General features: G+C 41.9%; 1 protein-coding gene across 2 annotated transcripts in view; it reads right to left on the bottom strand.

Annotated features, from left to right (window-relative positions):
- DPP4 (dipeptidyl peptidase 4) overlaps nucleotides 1-20,638 on the bottom strand; it is a 77,507-nt gene that overhangs the window by 28,525 nt on the left and 28,344 nt on the right. For both annotated transcript variants that reach the window (XM_065880267.1, XM_065880266.1), the window contains exons 6-13: nucleotides 18,751-18,803; nucleotides 18,561-18,633; nucleotides 17,675-17,795; nucleotides 13,202-13,362; nucleotides 11,683-11,795; nucleotides 4,397-4,532; nucleotides 2,287-2,331; nucleotides 94-201 (exon numbers count right to left, since the gene is read on the bottom strand). In XM_065880267.1, the coding sequence (XP_065736339.1) occupies nucleotides 94-201; nucleotides 2,287-2,331; nucleotides 4,397-4,532; nucleotides 11,683-11,795; nucleotides 13,202-13,362; nucleotides 17,675-17,795; nucleotides 18,561-18,633; nucleotides 18,751-18,803 (810 nt within the window). The remainder of the gene's footprint in view (nucleotides 1-93; nucleotides 202-2,286; nucleotides 2,332-4,396; nucleotides 4,533-11,682; nucleotides 11,796-13,201; nucleotides 13,363-17,674; nucleotides 17,796-18,560; nucleotides 18,634-18,750; nucleotides 18,804-20,638) is intronic.

The raw sequence follows: 20,638 nt of genomic DNA on the forward strand, positions 1-20,638 counted from the left end.
TACATAGTGATCGACTTCACCAAACGATTTCCCCTTCAAGTTAGTTTCAAAAAAAGGAGATCAACCCGAAATAAATTATTTAAAAATACTCACTCTCTTATCTGTTTGGAAGTGACAAATGTGTTTGTAGCCCTCTTCGTTGCTGATGATCTTGTAGAAGCTGTTCCCGTCAGAGGTAAAATGAGGTTCTGCAGGCCTAAACTAGAGAATAATAGGAAACACGAAACATGTTAAAGCACATTAGCCTCGTCTCAGTACAACTTTAGCTTCAGAAAGTCCTCCCAACACCTATGCTCAAAACCCATATTTCATTTACTTGCCGATTGCAATCAGAGGGTCTCAATAGAAAATTCTCCTCCTAGAAAATGCAGACAAAAGATAACTCCTAGGGAATTTTTGGTGGGGAGTAAATGAAAGAATAAACATGAAGAGGCTTATACAGGACACTCAACACATAGCAGTGGTTATTGTTACCCTTAGGCATCTTCTGTCTATGGAGGATAATGCTATGGTGTCTTGATATGTGTGAGAAAATTAGCATTAGCCTTTCGGTTCTAAGAAGTCAATTTCCTCGATGTCACAATGTGCTTTCTTGAAACAGACTAATATTATTTTTGACTGTTTCTAGTTGGAGGTGGTTTGTAATTTGAGGGATTTCCCCCTCCCCCCTGTTTCTTATACATAATTTTTTTGAAAGTCAGACTTAGAAACTCTTTAATCATTTCTGGACTAGATACCATAAGGAATGTCTGTCGTATATTTCATACGGAAACATTCATATAGTTATCATCTCTATTATAAGCCTTTCCATTTTGCTAAATAGGATCAACAATTTACCCAAAAAAAATAGTTGTATGGAAATATAGAACAAAATTTCCATTTTTTACAGTTCGATAAAAGATAGTTCTCAGAACATAATGTCGTTTAAGCAGAAGAGGATCTATCCCAGCCTGAAAGGAATATATCTCTTTACGACTTCGATTTCCTTACTACATTTGAGAGCAGGTAGGAGATGGTCTTTTAAAACTGTTGGTTCACTTCACTCTCGCTGTTTCCTCGCTCATCAGCTCCCATTTTGGGAAGAAAAATGCTTCCCTCTTCTATTTAGTGATTCAAAACGAATGCATTTATGGAGCAAGCCGAGGCGTGCAGTACACTTGGTGTTCTCATTACAGAGCTCGGAAACACATTCCCCTCTCTAGACCTGTGTTCACAGCCTTATCTTTTTAATACATTTCCCTGTTTCCCCTGGATGGAGTTGTGCCTAGTAGAAATGTGTGAAAAGTGGCATCTGTCTGGTTAAATACAGAGAGGAAAAAACATATTTTTTTCAAAGAGTCGTGAGGAAGTGTAGCATGTCTCTTGCCATGGAGGAAACCACTTTTCATGTTGGCAAACCTCTCCCCTCTGCCCAATCAATGCCTGAACAAAAAGGACGTGTGAATGCTAGGGGGCTCCGAGCCCAGCTGGAAGGGGTCGCATTTCTGGACCAGGGGGCTGCACCTCTGTGTTCTGGGAGACGAGAAATCCTTACTTTTTTTATGTCATTTTGTTTCCCTCTTAAAGGGGCTTAATACAAGTGGTCATACAAATTAGGGGCGATTCATTCTTCCTCTTTCACATGAGGTGCCGTGATGGCTGCAGTGCCTTCATCGGTTTGCTTCACTCCACAGGCTTGTAGCAACGTGGCTGGTATAAGTCTGCACAAGGTGTAGCGTGAGGCATGGGAAGTCACGGAGGGTCACGTGCTTCCTTGGAGCAAGTTCTGCATCCAGGGTATAGTAAAGTGTGAACCCACGTATGTATGATTCCTCCAGAGAGAGGTGCATAGCGGGTGTGGTGTGAGTGCCACTGCGTCCCTGCCGGGGGAAGTCCTGTCCCCTGCGTTTGTGCAGAGGCTGAGGGCGGAAACCATGTTTTCTGCCGCTGAAGCGCCTAACTTCGAACGTGAGGTCAACGAAGACAACTGGTATCTTGGCTGCCTTTCAGCAACGGTTGCTTTTTAACTTTCCAGGAGCTAGAATTTGCCTAGAATATGTCTTTTGTTTTATCTGCTCTTCTCTTGAATTTTCACTTGTCCTTTTACTTTTTCCAACCAAGCATGTTGTATATTCTCTATAAAAAGACATCTCTACAGGGGACATTAAAATATTACGTGAAAAAAGGTCAACTGCTGTCTCTATTAATAGCAAATAACATAGAGGCCTCGTTTGGTATATCTGCATATTAAATAGCTCTGAGTATCTGATCCATGCGACAGAGAATCCCGTAACTCTTACAACTTACTCTTCCAACCCAGCCAGTGGTACTTATTTCAGTGTGCTGCTGTTCCTAGGGAGGGAAAAATACAGAGAGAAGTGAGATATGAATTCTACTCTTTAGCTGCAATTTGCGGCAATATAAGCAAGATTGTACTTGTAATAAGATAAAGGAAAACTATCTCCATTCACATATTTGTATGTATGATAGTACCTTTTACATAGCTGCATTAGAACATTTACCTCTCTTGCCTAGCTAGAGCTCTGTCCTGGATGTGTAACTCGTAAGCCGTCCTGCAGGCTCCTCCACATTTTCAATTCAGCAAGTACAGAAGTTTCTCTCCCTTATCCCCACCAGCTTTTTCTTATTCCTTCGTTCTTCTCTGGGTTAGTGGCACCATTCACCCAAGCCAGAGACCTGGGAATCACTCCAGACCCCTGCTCTTCTCACACTAACCCCCTCAGCCCCTGTCTTCTAGTCCTTTGACTTCTCTTGTTCTTCTCCACCATTATTGCCTTAGTTTGTGTCCTGTCGGGTTTCCCAGGTCCATGGCCCTGACCTCCTGGTTGGAGACGCTGCTGCTCTGCTCTCCTTCCAGTCTGCCCTCCACCCTGCTCAACCCACAGCTGACCTCATCAGGCAACAGATAGTTCTAGCTCATTATAATTCTTTCCTACTTAAAACCTTGAAATAGCTCTGAGTGTCTTACAAGGTAAGGTCAAACTCCTCAGAATGGTGCCTGAGCCTTAGCATATATCTCAAACCTCAGTTCTCATCATCGTGCCTCCGCCTCAACCCCTAGTCCTGTGTACCCCCAGACCCTGCAGGCTCCAAGCTCTTCACCCCAGGTGCCTTTGCACAGCCTCTGCTCATAGGGTCCACTTGCCTTCATGCTGCCCCGAATATGAAAACTTACCCCAGGCCGCTCTAGTCTCCTCCATGTCATCTCGCATCCCCTTCTGCCTCCCCCCAGGCAGGTTGATTATCTTCTTTTGCCCTACATTTCCTTTGTACCTTGCTTATACACTTTTAGAGCACATTATGGTGCTATTGAGATGATTTAATTGGCAGGAAGCAAAGAGCTTGGTGTTTTACTGTGGATTCTGGCTGTCACTGTGAGCTAAGCAAGCTCCTTGACCTTACTGAGCCTATCTCCACAGTGTCTGGCTACTGTGAGTGTTCAAGAAATGGTAACTATTATTATTGATTTTCATAACAGTCTTCCCTACTAGAAAGTAAACATTTTAGGGACAGGCATGCTGCCTAATTTTTTTTTTTTTTCCCTCCAGAGCTATGCACAGAACTTGGAACAAGATAGGTATTCGATGATTGCTATATAAGTAATGAATGAGTGCATCAAGATACAGGGGCAGGCGGTGGAGGGAAGGATTTCTGGGGCAAGAATCTGCCGTGTGCCCGACCAGGGTGGAGCAGGGAGAAGAGGTGTGTGACCACAGAGCCCACTATCAGAAAAGGGCTTGTAGAGCTGTCCTTGACATATGCCAGCAAGCCTCCCCCAGGCTCTACCCCTCCTGAGGCTGCTGGTCCCAATGGGGCTTTAATTTTGATCCACGACCTATACCTTGATGTCTCTGGGCTGGAAACGCCCCCAGCACTTCAAGGTTGGATTAACACTTGCTTTTGCCTTAATGTTGCCACCCTCTCAGCCTGGAAGTTATCTATTTACTTTCTAAAGCTGTTTACTGCTGAAAGATAGTCACAGTGTGGTAACAGATTTGTGGCCTCTAGATATTTGTTTTGCTTCACGTATACTCGGCGAGTCACTCCCCATTTCCTGAAACACGCTTCCTTGACCTTACGGCCCCTGGCTTTCTCGGACTTTGTGAATTTTGACATCAAATTCTATTTTCTGGCTTTCCAATCACCACCACCCTTTTCCTAAGTGATAGTCTCCATAACTAAAACAGTATGACTAGTGAGAGCAGATGAACTAGACATACCACCGGGTAATATCAAATTATCTAAAAGTCACTCAAGATTTACTCACTGCCTCAGGGTCAGACACAGAGAAAGAATAGAAATTCAAGCTGTATTTCCTGATTACACTCTCCCTGTTTTCCTACAGCCCTCAGATCACACGTAGCTTTGGAAGCAGAACATTCCGATTTAACTTTACCACTGAGGAAATCCATCTTCCGGTGGTCTCATTGTAGTCACAGATATCCATGACTGAATAGTTCTGAATCCTCCGGATCCACTGCAAAGAAATCCTTTCTTCGGTTACCCATGTCACATCACACAAGTAGTAATCCCTGAAAGAAGGGAGGGAAGGAAGGATGGAGGGATGGAGGGAGGGGAGGCAAGGAGGGAAGGGAGGGAGGGGAGAAGGAGAATAACTATTTCCAGACCTTGGTACAAATAGACATTCTGCTCAATGAAATCAATCTTAATAGGAATACAATTTTAAATAGTTGTTGAAGCCATTTAACACCGCAGTATTTTACCCTTTCTTAAAGCTTAAAGTGTAATTTAATTTTGAATGGAAATGCAAATATATCTGACAGGAAGAACAACAGCTAACATCCCACAGAGGTGTAATATACATGCCTCACACCATGGCTCAGGACTTTGCAAGTCCACAACTGGCCTTTGGTGGTGCCAGGGCGTCAAGGGTGATATGTTCCCATCTCTTTTCTGCTGTCTGGAGGGACCATGACAGGGAACCCAGGGACACTGGTTGAGATTTTATTCTTTTCTGGTAATTTGATACCTTTCTCTAAAACATTTTTCCTACTAGGGAGAAACTACAGTTGACCCTTTTCTCAACTTCATTTTCAAAGGGGAAAAAATGGACTCACATCTCTGCAAAGTTTGAAAACCAAATAATTATATCCTACAAATCTTTTCTCAAGTGTCAAAATATAAATCGTGTGAAGAAATTAAGGAAACTTTTGGTATTTTAACATAAATTTATATAAATAGAGATATCTCGAGCAGTACAGCCTCCTCCAACAAAAACCTTTAACAGTGTTTGGAACTACATTTTGAGAGATAAGTGAGATGCATGGGATCCCTAATTTACCTTTCTGCTAGCCTCCTTAAATATTTGCTCTGGATAATTTATTTTATTTTATTTGCTCCCCACACCCTAGTGCGATTTTTGTTTGACTCTTCTTAAATCATTCCTGTCCAGTGTGTGATCAAAACCTTGCTCCCTTTGGTCAGAAGAATTCCAAAGGAAATTTTTCATTCCACCCCTTCCCATCTGACCCTATCCGTTCACCCTAACATGCTCCTTTGCTCTTTCATTCACGGGCTGTGCCCACCCCTCCTCTTGTCAAGGCTCTCCTTCTTGACTGCAAACTCTCTGAGGCTGGGCCACAGCTGTCTGGTTCACAGGGTATCTCCAGGGCCTAGCAGACTACCTGGCACAAAGCAGGTGCTCACGAAAATTCTGTGGAATGTAGCACTGAACAGAAGGGGAAGTCCTGTCCCATCCTCGGGACCTAAGTAGCTCTGTCCTTCCTCAGAATTCACAGATCCCTTCCTGTCCCCACTCCCTTCACAGACACTAAATCAAACAACAAACATTTGTTGAGCGCTTAGGATGGATCAGGTGCTGGATAAAGCACTTTAAGCCCCTCACCACTTCACTATCTCCCTTTGCGGGGCAGGACAGTTACTGTGTTAATACGCCCGGGGTACCCGGGCCTCCAGGCTGTCTCCGCTACAGGTGGCAGGCACTGAAAGAAGACCAAAACCCCTCACCGAGCAGCAAAGCACCACCTTCACACAAAAAAGGGACTCCTCTCCATTTCAGTCCTTTCTCTTGCTTATTAAGAACTGTACACTGTCCAGTCTGCACGACTGGTGTCCCCTGAACACCCTATGAGGTTTTCCACATGCCTCCCTTTGTCAACCTGCCCTTCGGTCTGAAATGACTGTCATGCTTTAACTTCTTCAGGATTTATTCAAATATCCCCCGCCCGTGAGGCTTTCTTGAAGACCCCCTCCTTCTACACCGCTATCACGGGTCCCATGGTGCTTATCACAAACCGCCAGGCTGCGGAGTCTGAGAGGGTGAATGCTGCTTCACCGGCCCAGGAGCAAGGGCGCCTCATCTAGTCTAACTGCCCGATACTGAGCCCAAGGCAGAGGCATGAAGTGAGCAAACGGAAAGGCAAACCAGTCATCCCGGGGGGTAGGGGATAAATACTTGCAAAGGGAATGGAAGAATGAAACGCAAGATAGAAAACAAAAGGTTTTTAAATGAACTCTCTAGACCTGGGGTCAGAACAATGTTTCAGGAGAGGGCCAGCCAGTAAATAGTTCCAGCTTTGCGGGCTACATGCTCTCTGTCGCAGCTACTTGACTCTGTCTTGGCAGCACCAAAGCAGCCAGAGACAGTGCGTGACGTATGAGTGTGACTGCGTGCCAACGAGATGCTGACATTTGAAGTTCATGTAAATTTCACCTGTCATGCAGTATTATTCTTCTGATGATTTTTCTTCCCAACCATTCACAGAGGTCAAAACCGTTCTTACCTGGGGGACCATCTAAAAATGGGTGGGGGCAGGATTTGGCCGGCAGGCCCAGGGGTGCTAAGCCCTGTTCTATACCAGTAGTTCTTATTGTTTTATGTACCTGTCTCTAGGGGGAAAAAGGGTAGCATGGAGTCTGCGGCCAGCGTCGGCAGGATGCCCTCTTCCCTGGGTGGTTCATTGAATTAATCACTCCACCGTATGCAGTTGCTCTTAGTAGTGGTTTTCCTTCCAGGTAGTAATAGGTACCTTATTTTAAGTCTCTTTAATATACCCAAAGAAACATTTACACAAATTAGGGGAATTGATATCACACAATAGGCCTTTATTACATGCCTACTCTTTGCAAGGCAGCGGCCACTTTACAAAGGGATACCCTGTGTCATATGACTCTCAAGCACAAGTCTCTCCCAGTGCATTCAAATATGATTTGCTTTATAAAAGTTAGTTATTCTGTCTATATGCACTCTCGAGGAATAAATAGATTTCATAGAGTGAGGAGCTTTATCCTGAAAAGAATTAAGAGGGTGAAGCTAACCAGCAGTGTTTACCAGAGGGATGGGTGGAGATTCTACAGAGGGAACGACTGGGAAAAGGAAATCTGAAGCCAACTGCTTATTTTGAATCCTGATTCCAGCCCTGTCCAGTGTGTGACCTTGAACGAGTCACCTAACCTCTCTACACTTCTGTTTACTTGTCTGCAAAACACGAACTCTAACATTCTTCCCGCATAAGGTCATCATGAGCTTTATGTCAGCACTTAGATGAGTTCCTGGCCCAGAGTAGACTCCACATGGTGTGAACTCTCCTTATGTAGAGAAATTACTTCACTGCTTTAGTATTAAAATCAATCGTATTCCTCTTGGACTAATCCTGTTCCAGAAGTTAGAAGAGCTTGTTGAATCACTGTGTCTAACCTGGGAAAGGCAGTCAGTGGCTCAAGGGAAGGCCAGGCTGCCTCATACGGTCCCTGGTTCCTCTTCCACCCCTCCCCCAACCACTCTAACCAGTCTATTCAGTCTATGCCTCTCTGTTTTCACAGAATAAAATTGGCATGTTGTGGAAAGTATACTTGATGATCCTGCTTGTTGGATTTTTCTGGTCTTAAGTGGGGACTTAAAACTTCCAGTAAAAACTACAATTAAGCCCTTGGTTTCCTTATATCTTTTTCATGACTCACTGACATCCTGGCCTGGTGTGATCGCAGCTCCAGGCTGGGTTATGCACTCTCATTCTGCCTCCCCTCAATTCCAAATCCTAAAGAGAAACTGATTGAAGAGAAGCGTGTTTATATAAGAATTCAAAATTTAGAGCCCGCTCCACTGGTGAACCGCCTTTATGGAGTCCTCACAGGGTGCAGAGTACACCCTGGGCTGTGGAGAGTGACAAAGGTAGTGGAGGATACAGGTTCATGAACCTTTGATCTAGAAATGGGCAGGGAAGATGCCAGATGCATGTGAGTTTCCTGGCAGACTTCCCAAATTCCATCGCTCAATGTTTTCAAATGGGGAAAAGTTACTTTTATATGGCTGACTGCTGAACCTAAAGCATAATTTTTGGCTTTTAGTAGATAAAGTTATTTAGTACCAGGAGACCCACTAATCATGTTAAAGGGTTTTCTTCCCACCTCACCTGCCCCTTTCCACCAGGCCACTTCAGAAAAGAAGAAGGCTATTTGGAGTCCATTTTCCTAAAACAACCCTTGGAAAACGTGTGCATGTGTGGGGAGAGCCTCATCTTCCTGTAGGATTTCAGCTGCTGGATGCTCTGTGATGAAAGGATGAGGCCTAAGGAGAAAATTAGTGATGGGTGCACGGGCAGAGGAGGGCCTGGCTCCAGGAGCGAGTGAATTACTACGAGACAGAGCAGAAGGTGCTGGGCAGCTGAAGAGGCATAACTTGCCCGCATTAACTTGGCCCTGCTGATCTCTGCATGAGGCTAGAAAACGAAGCACCACCGTGTACGAGAACATTTTTCTCCGGAGGGGCCCTCAGGCCTGGTTTTAGCAAAGCTGCAGCTGTACTGGTGCTAACAGAGACCAGAGCTGGGTTTGCAGTTTCATACACAGCACATTCCTGTAGCATTTCCAGAAATGCTTCTTTGGTGAAATACGTTCCCCAGAAAATACCCACAGCGAGTAAGGCAACCCTCACCATGAGTGTGGCGTAAAGAACTGCAAAGAACAAAGACTTAAGGATTCATTCATATACGGTGAAAAATAAGTCCTTAGACTGCTTAAGTTTCCTGAGCTCTGAAATTCACAACTGTGCCTTGGAAAGTGATTTCTAAGTGGGAAAGATGCCATCTCTTCATCTGTGAAATGGCCGTGAAAATGACACCATAGGCAGCATGTGGGTAATAAATGAGACAACGTGAGCAGAGCACCGGGCACAGTCCCCAGCATAGAAAGCACCCAATACACTTTAATTCGACTATTCTATTACTCTGGCCCAGCAAGTGTGGGCCTCTGTCCTATTCCCAAGCTCCCATGCTAAGTTGCTGTGTGATCTTAAGCAAATGGGTCTACTTCTCTGAGCCTCAGATCTCTCATCTGTGTCTCACAGAGGTGTTCTCAGTGTGTTCTGGAACCCCGGTAGGTTCTGTCGATTCTGAGACTCCTGGGGGAAGGAGAAGGCACAGGGGCTGGGCCTAGAACCTGAGCAGCCACCTGCCGTTTGCTTGCTGGCACCCCACCTCTGTTGTATCTCACTTGCACAAAGGTTTCTCGCTCCTTAAAAACATTTGTAAGGTCCAAAGCCCCTTCCAGATCTAAACTCTTTCAGCGTGGGAGCTCACGGCTCATCCTCCCTTCGGACAGATGTTGGGCGTATACCAAGAGGGCACGCAGGGCTTGCTTCTCTTTCCTGGGCAGCCCCGAGCTTGTGCACGCTTGGTGATCCTTCCACTGCAGCCCTCCCCCCTGCCCCACACTGAGCCCTGTCCAATTCAGTCATTCTCCAGGATGCTTTATTTGATCCCTGGAGTCACGGAAAACCCATCTCCCCCTCCTCAGAATGCCTCCAGCCTTTTGTTTATGCCTCTGTCATAGGCGCTTTGGGAGTCATTTATTGACATGTTTTATATCCCCCACCCCATCATAAGTGCCAGAAGGGAGACTCAGCCCTTCAGGACATCTATGAGTGTAAATAGCGGGTGCTTAATCAATGTTGATGGAAGAGATGGCTGGACAGGACCAAAGAGCAGATTTTAGAACCTAAAGAAATACTTTTTAGTTAACTGATAATTAATTTTCCCTAGGAATAAACAGGTTAATATAGATATTTCTAAGAAAGTAAATGAATTAATAACCACAGAGCAAAGCCTCCAGCATGCCTGATGTGGTAAGTGCAACCCTGAGAAGGAAAATGCTTCCATATGGCTCTGATGATAACTTCAGGCATCTGAGGGCACCAGCTGAATTCACACAGAGGGAGAGAGAGGCACCTCGAAGAAGAGTGCCTACGAGCTCCTTCTTTCAAGTCAGAAAGATTTGAATACAGTCCCCTACTGGGTCATTTTCTTAACCTCTAGGCCTCATTTTCTTATCTGTAAAAGAGCCAAATAATAATAGTTGCTGGAAAGAGTTACTTAAAGACTAATAAGATAAAGCATGTGATGCTTTATGTGATGCCTAAAGCATGCCAAAGCATGTGATGCCCTGGGTCTGGCACACGGAGAGTGCTCAATAGATGCTAGTCATTATGTAGAAGCAATGATAAAACCAACATAAGTAATGGAAAAGAAGAGAGAGCAACCTGATGGCCAGAAGTTTCATGTAGTTTGGTGTTTACAGGAAGATAAAGGAGGGGCTGAGAGTTTCAAACCACCAAGGATCATGCAAGCAAATGACGTCTGGAGGCACATCGGTGTCGCAGGGGTGCTTAAAATTAATCCACGGTTTCCCTGAATTACTCTAGGTTTTACCAGGCCCCGCAAAGCCCCGTGTGATCTGGCCTTCCTCCCATCACTCTCCTCTCCACTCAGATGCTCCAGACTCTGTGGCCTCTTTGCAGGGCCTCCACTGCACCAAGCACGCTCCCTCTGCAGGGGCTTTGCACCCGCTCTTCCTCTGCCCGGACACTGCTCCCCCAGCTCTCCATGTGGCTAGATCTTCCCCTCTTCCTTCACATCACTGCTCACAGGCCTCTTATTAGAGAGACCTTCCCTGGCCTCCCCCCAACCATCAGCATCACGGCTGCCCTCCTTTGATCGTCTTCACAACATTTCACGTAACTTTACTTGTTTACCTGGTGGTTGTCTGCCTCCCCTACTTGAGTGGAGGCTCCATGACACCAGAGGCTCTGGCTGCTCCATTCATTCTGCAACCTCACCCCTGGAACCATGCCCGGCATGAAGGCATGAAGTTGGAACTCAGCAAAGAGTGTGTATGGTCAGGCCCCCCAAGATGGCTGTTCTCTTGCTCTCTGTACATCCCCTGCTCCCCTGAGTAACCTTCCTACATACTTGCCCCAGGCTCCAGCCAGTGACTATTCTTAACACTGGGGAGGTGAGGGGCGTGCCTCTCCGCTGATTTCCTTGGTAAATAATGAGCCAACCTGATGTAATCCTCCCTGTAACTGGCAATCTCCTCTTCCCCCTGGGAGCGAAGCCTGCTGCCTTGTCCTGCCCACTGTCCACAGCAGCACGCTGTGCGGTGTCGCTCCAGGACCTTGCTTCAGATGTGTAAGCTCCCGCACCCATTAAACCACTGATGTCTTTGTTGCTGACTCTGGGTTCTTTCTTTGGTCTTAAAGCTGGACAAGTACAGCCCAACAGAGTGGTTGAATGGAAGAATGAATGACGGGCAGGGCCAGGTGACACCATGAGATACTGCCATTGATTCTGCCATTCATTTTGAAAGTGTTCTCCCTGGGAGCCGTGGAACTGTTTACAACACAAGCATTTGGGTCAAGAGTCTTACCCTATTAACACAGAAGCAGGAGGAATGATTTGTTGGGAAGTTGCATTGATGTCTGGGCTGAGAGTGTTGGTATTTACAACAAAGAAATTTACAGTTGGGTTCACAGCTCCTGCCTAGGAAAAAAACAATCACAGAATTGGTATTGACAAAAGATACATACATAACAACATCACACAAGTTTAGAGCTGTACAAAAATGTCTGCATTGTGGCCATAAAATTATAAACGATCAGACACTTTCAAACGATTTAATACAGATAAAATGAACATAAGGGAGAGTCATGAAATGCAACCTTCTCATGTTCAGGCAGAAATATATATATGACTCCCGTTTAAGTAATGAATGCTCACAATTTATGCACTTTGAGCAAAAAAGGATAAACTTGTTAAAATCAATTCTTTTAATTTGTAAATATACCCTGACTCCCGAAGACAAGAAGACTGATGGCTGACCACTAGGAAGAATACCCTGGGTTCAGCCAAAGACACAATCCCCCAGGAAAATTAGTTTACCTGAGCCGAGAGCCAAAATGCTAATTAGGAAGCCATCACTTCCACTCCAAATGCAGGTTCAGTACTTTGGAGTTTTACAATCAATATTATGACAGAAATCTATAAAATCGTTTTATATATACACATAGATTTTCAATTGACAAATTAGTTAGAAATAATATGATATTTTTAGTGAGAACACTCTATGGTATTTCTTTGCCAGTTGCACTCTTCAAAAAATAACATTCCACTGAAAATACATCTCCATATTTAGTCTCTGATTTTTTTTCTTTTAACTTCCTCTGTCTCCCTAAAATGGCAGCTCTTCATAAAGCAAATTGAGGGAGTCGGTAAAAATAAAAATCCCTTCTCCCAAATTGCTTACAGCAAAAACACTTTGCTATTAGATTTTCCTATAGATGATACTGTGGCCATTGTTATTATGACACTAGTGAAGTGAAGAATCCTGGTTCCTTCCTAAACCTCCCTCTTCCTTGGCTTATACTGCTTAATAAGGCTCTTCAGCTTTCATAAACATGCATCCCGGAGGGGGAAACAGTCTTGAAAACCAAGACATGACACTATTATTCCAAATGTAGGACGGGTGAAATTTACATTAGTGCCATGTATCAGTTAGTAATACAACCTGGTATATAACCCCGCTCTTCAACTTTATCTAGGGCACAATCCAACTTCTACAAATGAGACGAGCTTGTGATTCAATCACAGCCTCTCTTTTCCTCCTTTCAAACATTTTCATTCCCCCTACTTCTTTCAAAAGCATTTTCCCCATCTTTTACGGCTTGTCATTCTTCAAAGTTTTTGGAGAAATTACAAAACCTTAAATCACACTCTTTCCTGGGATAATAAAAATACTTTAAAATTGCCACATGCTGTTGACTCCAGCAAGAGTAATCACACAAGCTGTTGAAGAGAGACTGACAATATTTTCATTAGCAGGAAAGGATTAAATGAAACCATTCTCCTCCCATCAAATCACGGAACCACTATGTAAACGGAGCATAGACCTTTGGATAAGGAATATGCATGGTCTTTGGGTACTGCAGTGACTCATCAGAGTAGAAGGAGTATTCAATCAGTGGGACTTCTGTGTCGTTAAATTGGGCATATGCTAAAAAAGTGCCGTTTGGAGACCACCACAGAGCGGAGTAAGTACTGAAGACTTCCTCTGAAAAAAGACAGAAATTGTTCTGTTACAAGAAGTAGCTGATAAATTGGCTTTGGCATTCAAAATATTGTTCTCATTAGCTTTAGTAATTACAGTAGAGTTCAACTAATGAACCACTTTGCATTTGCTGGGCTTCCAAAATCAGAGTAATACAAACGAATAAAAATAAAATCCTCGAGGATAGAGCTGGATTGTAAAAATAAGTAACCCGTTGGACCATTTTTGAATATCTTAGCACACAATATTTAATATAAACTCCACATTTTTTTCCTTATCTTATAATCCTCTAAATTTATGCCACAAAACATACTAAAAGTAAATTTCACACAAGGGGCTGATTCTCCTTTCTAATTTTTCAAACAGTCAACATGCCAGCATACGCTCCCCAAGTGGGCTCAGTTTGTAATGAGCCCGCAGGGTACTGGTGGGTGGTGAGTGGCTCCAGGCTATCAAACCAATATGGTGCCCAGAGTTTACTACTCTTGGCACAAAAGCCTTGAGAATGATGGATTTCGAATGGAAGGGAGCTCCATGAGACCCCTACCGAGAAACATCTCCTTTGCCTAGTCTAGAAACTGAAGACTCCCTTGGATTAACACCCTCCTCTGGTCTATCAGCTGATGGGTGAGGGAAGACGGTAAGATGGAAGCAAAATGAAAGGAAAGGTTTTTCTTTCTTGAACAATGTTGCACTTGTTCGCAATTTCTGGCAAAGGTAGCTCCTTCTTATGTTTATTATGGAGTCTATTCATGGGACTTCCAATCTCTGCCTCTTAAAACGCCAAAACCTCTTTCACCAACTGGGAATAGAGGATTCAAGTAGACTTGATGGAGCCTCCTAATCCTTTACACAGAGTTAAGCCACACATTTCATGCTGTGCAGCAAGAGGAAAGGTAAAAGCAAAAGCATAAAAACGTGAATATTAGAGTTAGGAAATCATTTATCCCAATCACTTTTCTGATTCTTATGGCTTCTTGGCAAGTTTCTTCCAAATGTTTGCTTTCAATTATGACAACGGTAATGGTAGTAGGAGTAACAGTAATAAAAATAACAACAACAATAAAATATAATAATTATAATGATGAGCAGCTGCCATTTAATGCCTGCTGACCATACACTAATAAGTAACTGACATCTATTATCTCCGTTAATCCTCACAGTAACCCCTTGTGCAGATGAGCAAAGGGGCAGGCAGGCTTCAAGAGAGTAAGTAATTCACTCAGGAGCACATGACCAATAGTTGCTAAAATCAAGAATGAGTCCAGATTTGTCCGGTTGGAGTCCATCTTCTACTGTTCCTTCCTGCCTATTTCAGCCCTTCTAGTAACAGAAAACCTTCTGCTTGATCAGGCAGGCTGCTCCCCCCTTTGACTGCTTTATACGTATATCACTGAGTTACATTTATGCAGCAATTTAGAATTTACAAAACACTCATCTAATTGAACCCTGGGTGAGTCTATTCATAGGCTATTTTACAGAGAGGACAACTAAGGTTTAGAGAGATAGAGTGAATTAACTAACAGAGACAATAAGGCAGGCCTTGTGATTCTAAAGCCAAGGGGGCTTCTTACTAAGAACTTCTTCATATACTGAGTTCATTCCTTATAGCTTCTACCCATTGGTTCTAACCTAAGGTCAAGATGCAATTACATAAAATGAATACAATGACAGCAAGGTAATGCTTTGTAAAATCACTTTTAAGTACAGGTGGCAGGTAGGAGTCTATGTTTTGGATTAGTAGCTATTTAGAATACTGAACACTTTTATCTATCTATCTATTTACTTATTTATTTTTCTTTTCCATTATGGTTTATCACAGGAGATTGAATATAATTCCCTGTGCTATACATACAGTAAGACCTTGTTGTTTATCCATTCTATTTATAATAGTTTGTATCTGCTAACCCCAAACTCCCAATCCATCCCTCCCCCACCCCCCAACCTTGGTGACCACAAGTCTGTTCTCTATGTCTGTGAGTCTGTTTATGTTTCATAGCTAAGTTCATTTGTGTCATATTTTAGATTTCACATATAAGTGATAGCATATGGTATTTGTCTTTCTCTTTCTGCCTCACTAGAATACTGACCACATTTTTCCATATCAATGATGTGTCAAAACCATTATTATAAAACTACACTAGTCAAACTCAAAGTCCTAAGAATGAAGGGATCATGGGTAAGGAGAAAGAAGAACAAAGAAAGAAGGAAAAGATATCCAGCCCTTCCTGAAGTTGGCTATGAACACCATGGGTGTCTATGGCACTCCCACCACCATCCTGTGATAACTCCCATCCTGCCACTCACTCTGAAATTCCTTAGGTACCCCTGGGACCTAGTTTCCTCCCTCTAATAGGATACTTAATTCATTCCATGACAGTTTTTGTTGGCTTCTTTGTCTCTCTCTGGGCTGAATTCCCTGAGAGCAACAGTTGGGTAGCATTTGTCTCTGTGTCCCCAGCACCTGGCACAGCACCTTGTAGGTGGTTGGCACTCAATGTGAATTGCACTGAATTAATCACAACCCCCCCCACCCCCGCCACTGTCAACACTACTGCCTCAGGGGGGTAAGGAATGCTCCCTCTCCCTAAATTATTTCCTTCTCTATCCCCTCTCATCTCACCAAAATTCGCATTTTCAGCTCTGGGTTAGGTAAACTACATTCATACTCAAAAGTGACTGTAACGTAATTAACTTCATCCTAGGAGATAAAGTATTATCCTTTTTTTTTGGAAAAAGAAAACACTTATTAACTAAAGTAAAATAATAATCAATTAGAAAATCATAAAATAAAGTGAAAACAGAAAACTTGAGAGAGAAAGCTATTTGGGGACCCAGGGTGGGGTGGCAGCCCAAGTCCCAGAATATAGGCTCCTCTGTGAGTGTCCCTCCTCAGTGTGGCACGTGGCCCTGTTTAGACCTTGCAGCTTTGTTTGTCCATTTACTTATGAACCTACAGATTCTCAAAATGTACTCTCTTTTGATCCCAACAGGTCTTCATGGCTACAGTGGAGAGGGTGGCTCCAATAGGAAGGTGACCCGATATATGGAGAAGCAGGTGTGCCCTTTTCTAAGTATGGAGCATTTGTAAATGTACAAAACCAATTGTAGGAATTTCCCTGTAGGGACTAAAGTCCTGTTTTTAGAGACAGGCCCACATTGGAACTGTGAAGCCATTCTTCTGCTTGTGAATGGCTTAGTCATGAACAGGCAAAATGAGATCCCTCCAGCTATTATCTACCTTAAAAAGAACCTTAGTGTCCGAGTGTTTTTATCTTAGAGCTGCCCAGGTGTTCCAAGGAAGGGTCAGTCACAGCTTTGGGAAGAGGCTTTATCTAGCTCACGCTGGGGATCCTGGAGGTTGTGCTGTGCTGTCCAACAAGTGTTAAAGATGTTTTTCAATATCTAAGTGGCAAGTGATAGTAAATTTCATTGTAAGTTTTCATCAAACACTTGTTTCTGGGCCATGGGAATTTATCTTTCTTTTAAAGTGTTTCCTGTTCTTATAATGTTATCCACTTAACTGAACTCGATTTGAACTAGTAAGAACCGAAATTGTCATGAAGAAAACCCTTTTTTTTATAAGTATGAAGAAGAAATAACAGGATAAAATAAGGATGAGTCTTTAATAAGCATGAGACAATCTTATGAAGGGTTTGGAATAGCCTCAAAATGCTTTTTACCTTGGCAACTATAGACATGAATAATGTTTTCCTAATATTTTCTAAAACTCTTTATCCTTGAAGAGAGAATCATTCTTTTTAACTTTTTCAGTTCTGTTTTTTGAACCCATTTTTTCCTAAGTCTTTCTAATTATTTTTTTCTTCTTTAGAAACAGGAAATGATAATTTGTTCAAGTTCCAATGAACACAAATCACCTATAAAAAAAGGCATTTTCTTACCCTTGACTCCCCAATCTCCAGACAATAGTTTGTCATCTTTTGGAATGTTTTGGGAGTATTTCGTTTTCTTTAGTAACTTCTGGGTTAGGTAGGCCCGGTTCAAGAAACATCTGATATCAATCTGGAGGCTTTTATGCCCCAGTAAAGCAGAAAAGCTACCTATACAGAAAGGCCCTTTTGTAGCAGTAGAGCAAAGACAATAGGAGCATTGAAGAGACAGTGAGGATGTAGCATCAGCAGCCACTGTGAAGAGATTCTTGGTCTATGAGATACCTAGTGTTATGAGTGCTAAAGGAGATTTGATGACATTTTTAAAATGCAACTTATTTTGAATGCCATTGAATTTCCCCCCATTTTAACTGTTTTTGAAAACGTACAGATTTTCTGATTTGAAAAAGCTTTAATGTCTCTACCTTCATAAACCCAGTCAGTTATTCCATTATAGATTACATCTTCTTTCCCAGTCCATGTGACCCTCTGACTTGGCAAATTTGGTTCATTTTTGACATAAATATCATTTTTCCAAACGTATGCCTAGAAAGATTGGAAAAAAAATATTGATGCATAATGTATTTTATTCTGGATTTTTAAAAACTTACCAATTATTTTATCCTCAAAAAATATTGGTATGCAAGTGTAATGATTACCTAAGCTTATTCCATTGATCAGGAGGAAGAGTCGTTTACTCCCTCCTCTCACATTCTTAAACTATAAGTATAGATACAGAAGCCCAAGAAGCAGCTCACAACCACGCTATTTGGATACTAAAGTGTATGCAAAGCCTGGGAAGACTGACCACTTCTATAGCATGATGTGTGCTATGCATTTCTCTCCAGGGAAGGTGAGTAGGTGTAGGGCAGCTGCATGCCCAGAGGGTGAAGTCAACTACAGACAAACAGTCTGTCTTCCTGTTTAGATTCTTCTGGACTTCTGACATTCTCCTAAGACTATAGCACATGAAGGTATATCTATAGTGACAACATAGAGAAAGTCACAGAGCTATCAGAAAGCAGGAATGCCTCAACAAAACAAAACAAAACCCAAAGTGCAACAGAATTAGAATTCAAGAGTTTAATGAACATTTTCCCAGTAAATAAACAATTCCCTAACAGTAGTTCAGAAACTTTCAGGAATTGTATTTACTCTGTTAGACTAATAAAATATTATTTTAGGCAATAAAACTCTGTTTGATAGTGATGTACTGGCTTCCTAAGTATCTGATCTGTATCATGGTTAGCAGCTTCTGCATATGAGAGATTTGAGCCATTATTTTTCTGACAAGGGGAGAGACTCACTAACCAATTTATGACCCACTGGTGACCATGTGACCCACTGTGTGTTGTTTGGGATTCTCTCTTCTGTAATTAGCTGCCTGGAAAAAGATAAAGAGAAACATTTCCAAGTGAATAAATCACAGTGGAATTTCTTTTCTTTTTAAATTATTATTATACTAGAAAAGCATAACAGATTTTGGGAGGAAGTCACTGACCTTTTATTTAAGTCATAAATGTCATACGAAGCTGTGTAGGAATGCCTCCATTGCTGCAAAAGAAAACAAACATTTCAGGCTTCTGTGATTCTTGGTAGTTTGACCATTTGCCATAGGAGCCCAGCTGAGAGATAAAGCCATATAACATTGTATAATTCTCAAATTTTATATCTTATAATTCCCTATCTAGATTCTTAAAATTTTGGAATTAGAAAATATCTCAGAAATCATCTAGTACAAACTCCTCTGGATTTCACCTATAACTTTTCTCTGGCCTCACCTCTGCAAAGGAGACTTCCCAGGACCACAGTGGGCTGAGGTGCCATTTCCTGTGGCAAACATTATTCTCAGCACTTACCACAGTAATGTTAAGTTCACCTGTTTAAGAAAATGCAAATTTTCCCTTTTCAACCATCTTATTGGCAAAATATCTTAAAGAACTCTAATTCTATTGCTGGTAGTGATGGGGAGAGGTGTTTACTTTCCTACACTGATCATGAAAATATAAAGTGTTACAGAGTTTTTGAAAGCCACCTGGCGATATGTTTTAAAATTGAAATACACATACCATCAATATTTTAAATAACCATCTCAAGAATCTAAAAAATGAAAAGCAAACCAAATCCAAAGAAATTAGAAGAAAAGAAGTAATAAAGGTAAAAGCAGTAATCAAATAGAAAAAATCCCAAGAGAAAAATCCAACAAAGCTAAAAACTGGTTCTTTGAAAAGACTAATAAAATTACTAACATAGAGTAAGAAAAAGTATGAATGAATAATATCAGAAATGAAAAATGGGATACCACCATGGGCTCTACAGACATTAAAAGATTATAAGACCTCATTTTAAATGTTTTTTACCTATAAATTTTAAAAGTTAGAAAAAAGGACAAATTCCTTTAAAAGCAAGTTATCAAAAGTGAGACGAAAGAGTGAATTCTGAATAGTTTTACATCTAATAGACAACTGAATCCATAAATAACCTCTGTACAAAGAAAACTCCCAGCTCAAATAATTTTACCAGCAAACTCCTTGTCATTTATCCAAATGAGCTGAAAACTTATACCCACACGAAAAACCTACACACAAATGTTTACAGCAGCTTTATTCATGTTTGCCAAAACTTGGACATAACCAAGATGTCCTTCAACAGGTGAATGTATAAACAAACCATGGTCCAGGCAGACTATGGAATATTATTCAATGATAAAAAGAAATGACCTACCAAGCCATGAAAAGAAATAGAGGAAACTTAAATGCATATTGCCAAGTGAGAGAAGCCAATCTGAAAAGGCAACATACTGTATGACTCCAACCACATGACATTCTGGAAAAGACAAAATTACAGACACAGTAAAGATCAGTGGTTGCTAGGGGTTCGGGTGAAAGGAAGGACGAACAGGTGGAGCACAGGGGATTTTTAGGAAAAGTGAAAATATTCTGCATGACACTATAATGACAGATAAAAGTCATTATACACTCTACATTTGTCAAAACCCATAAAATGTACAACACAGAGAGTGAACCCTAATGTGAACTATGAACTTTAGTTAATAATAATGCGTCAATATTGGCTCATCAATTGTAACAAATGTACTACACTAATGCAAAATGTTAATAATAGGGAAAATAACAGGGGTGGAGGTGAGGTGGGGGGTGGTGAGGAAGTATATGGGAACCCCCTGTACTTTCCACTCATTTTCTGTAAACCTAAAGCTGCTCTAAAAAATAAAGTCTATTAATTCAAAAATAAATGAGCTAGAGCCGTAGCAGATGACTTGCAAGAAGTTCCACATGGTACCACTGAGTGAGAAATGCAATTTACAGAAAAGTATGGAAAATAGGATTCTATTTTTATAAAATAAACAATAACTAAAAAGAATATCTTCC

This window comes from Phocoena phocoena, chromosome 7 (genome assembly GCF_963924675.1).
Source record: "Phocoena phocoena chromosome 7, mPhoPho1.1, whole genome shotgun sequence".
Classification (NCBI taxonomy): Eukaryota; Metazoa; Chordata; class Mammalia; order Artiodactyla; family Phocoenidae; genus Phocoena; species Phocoena phocoena.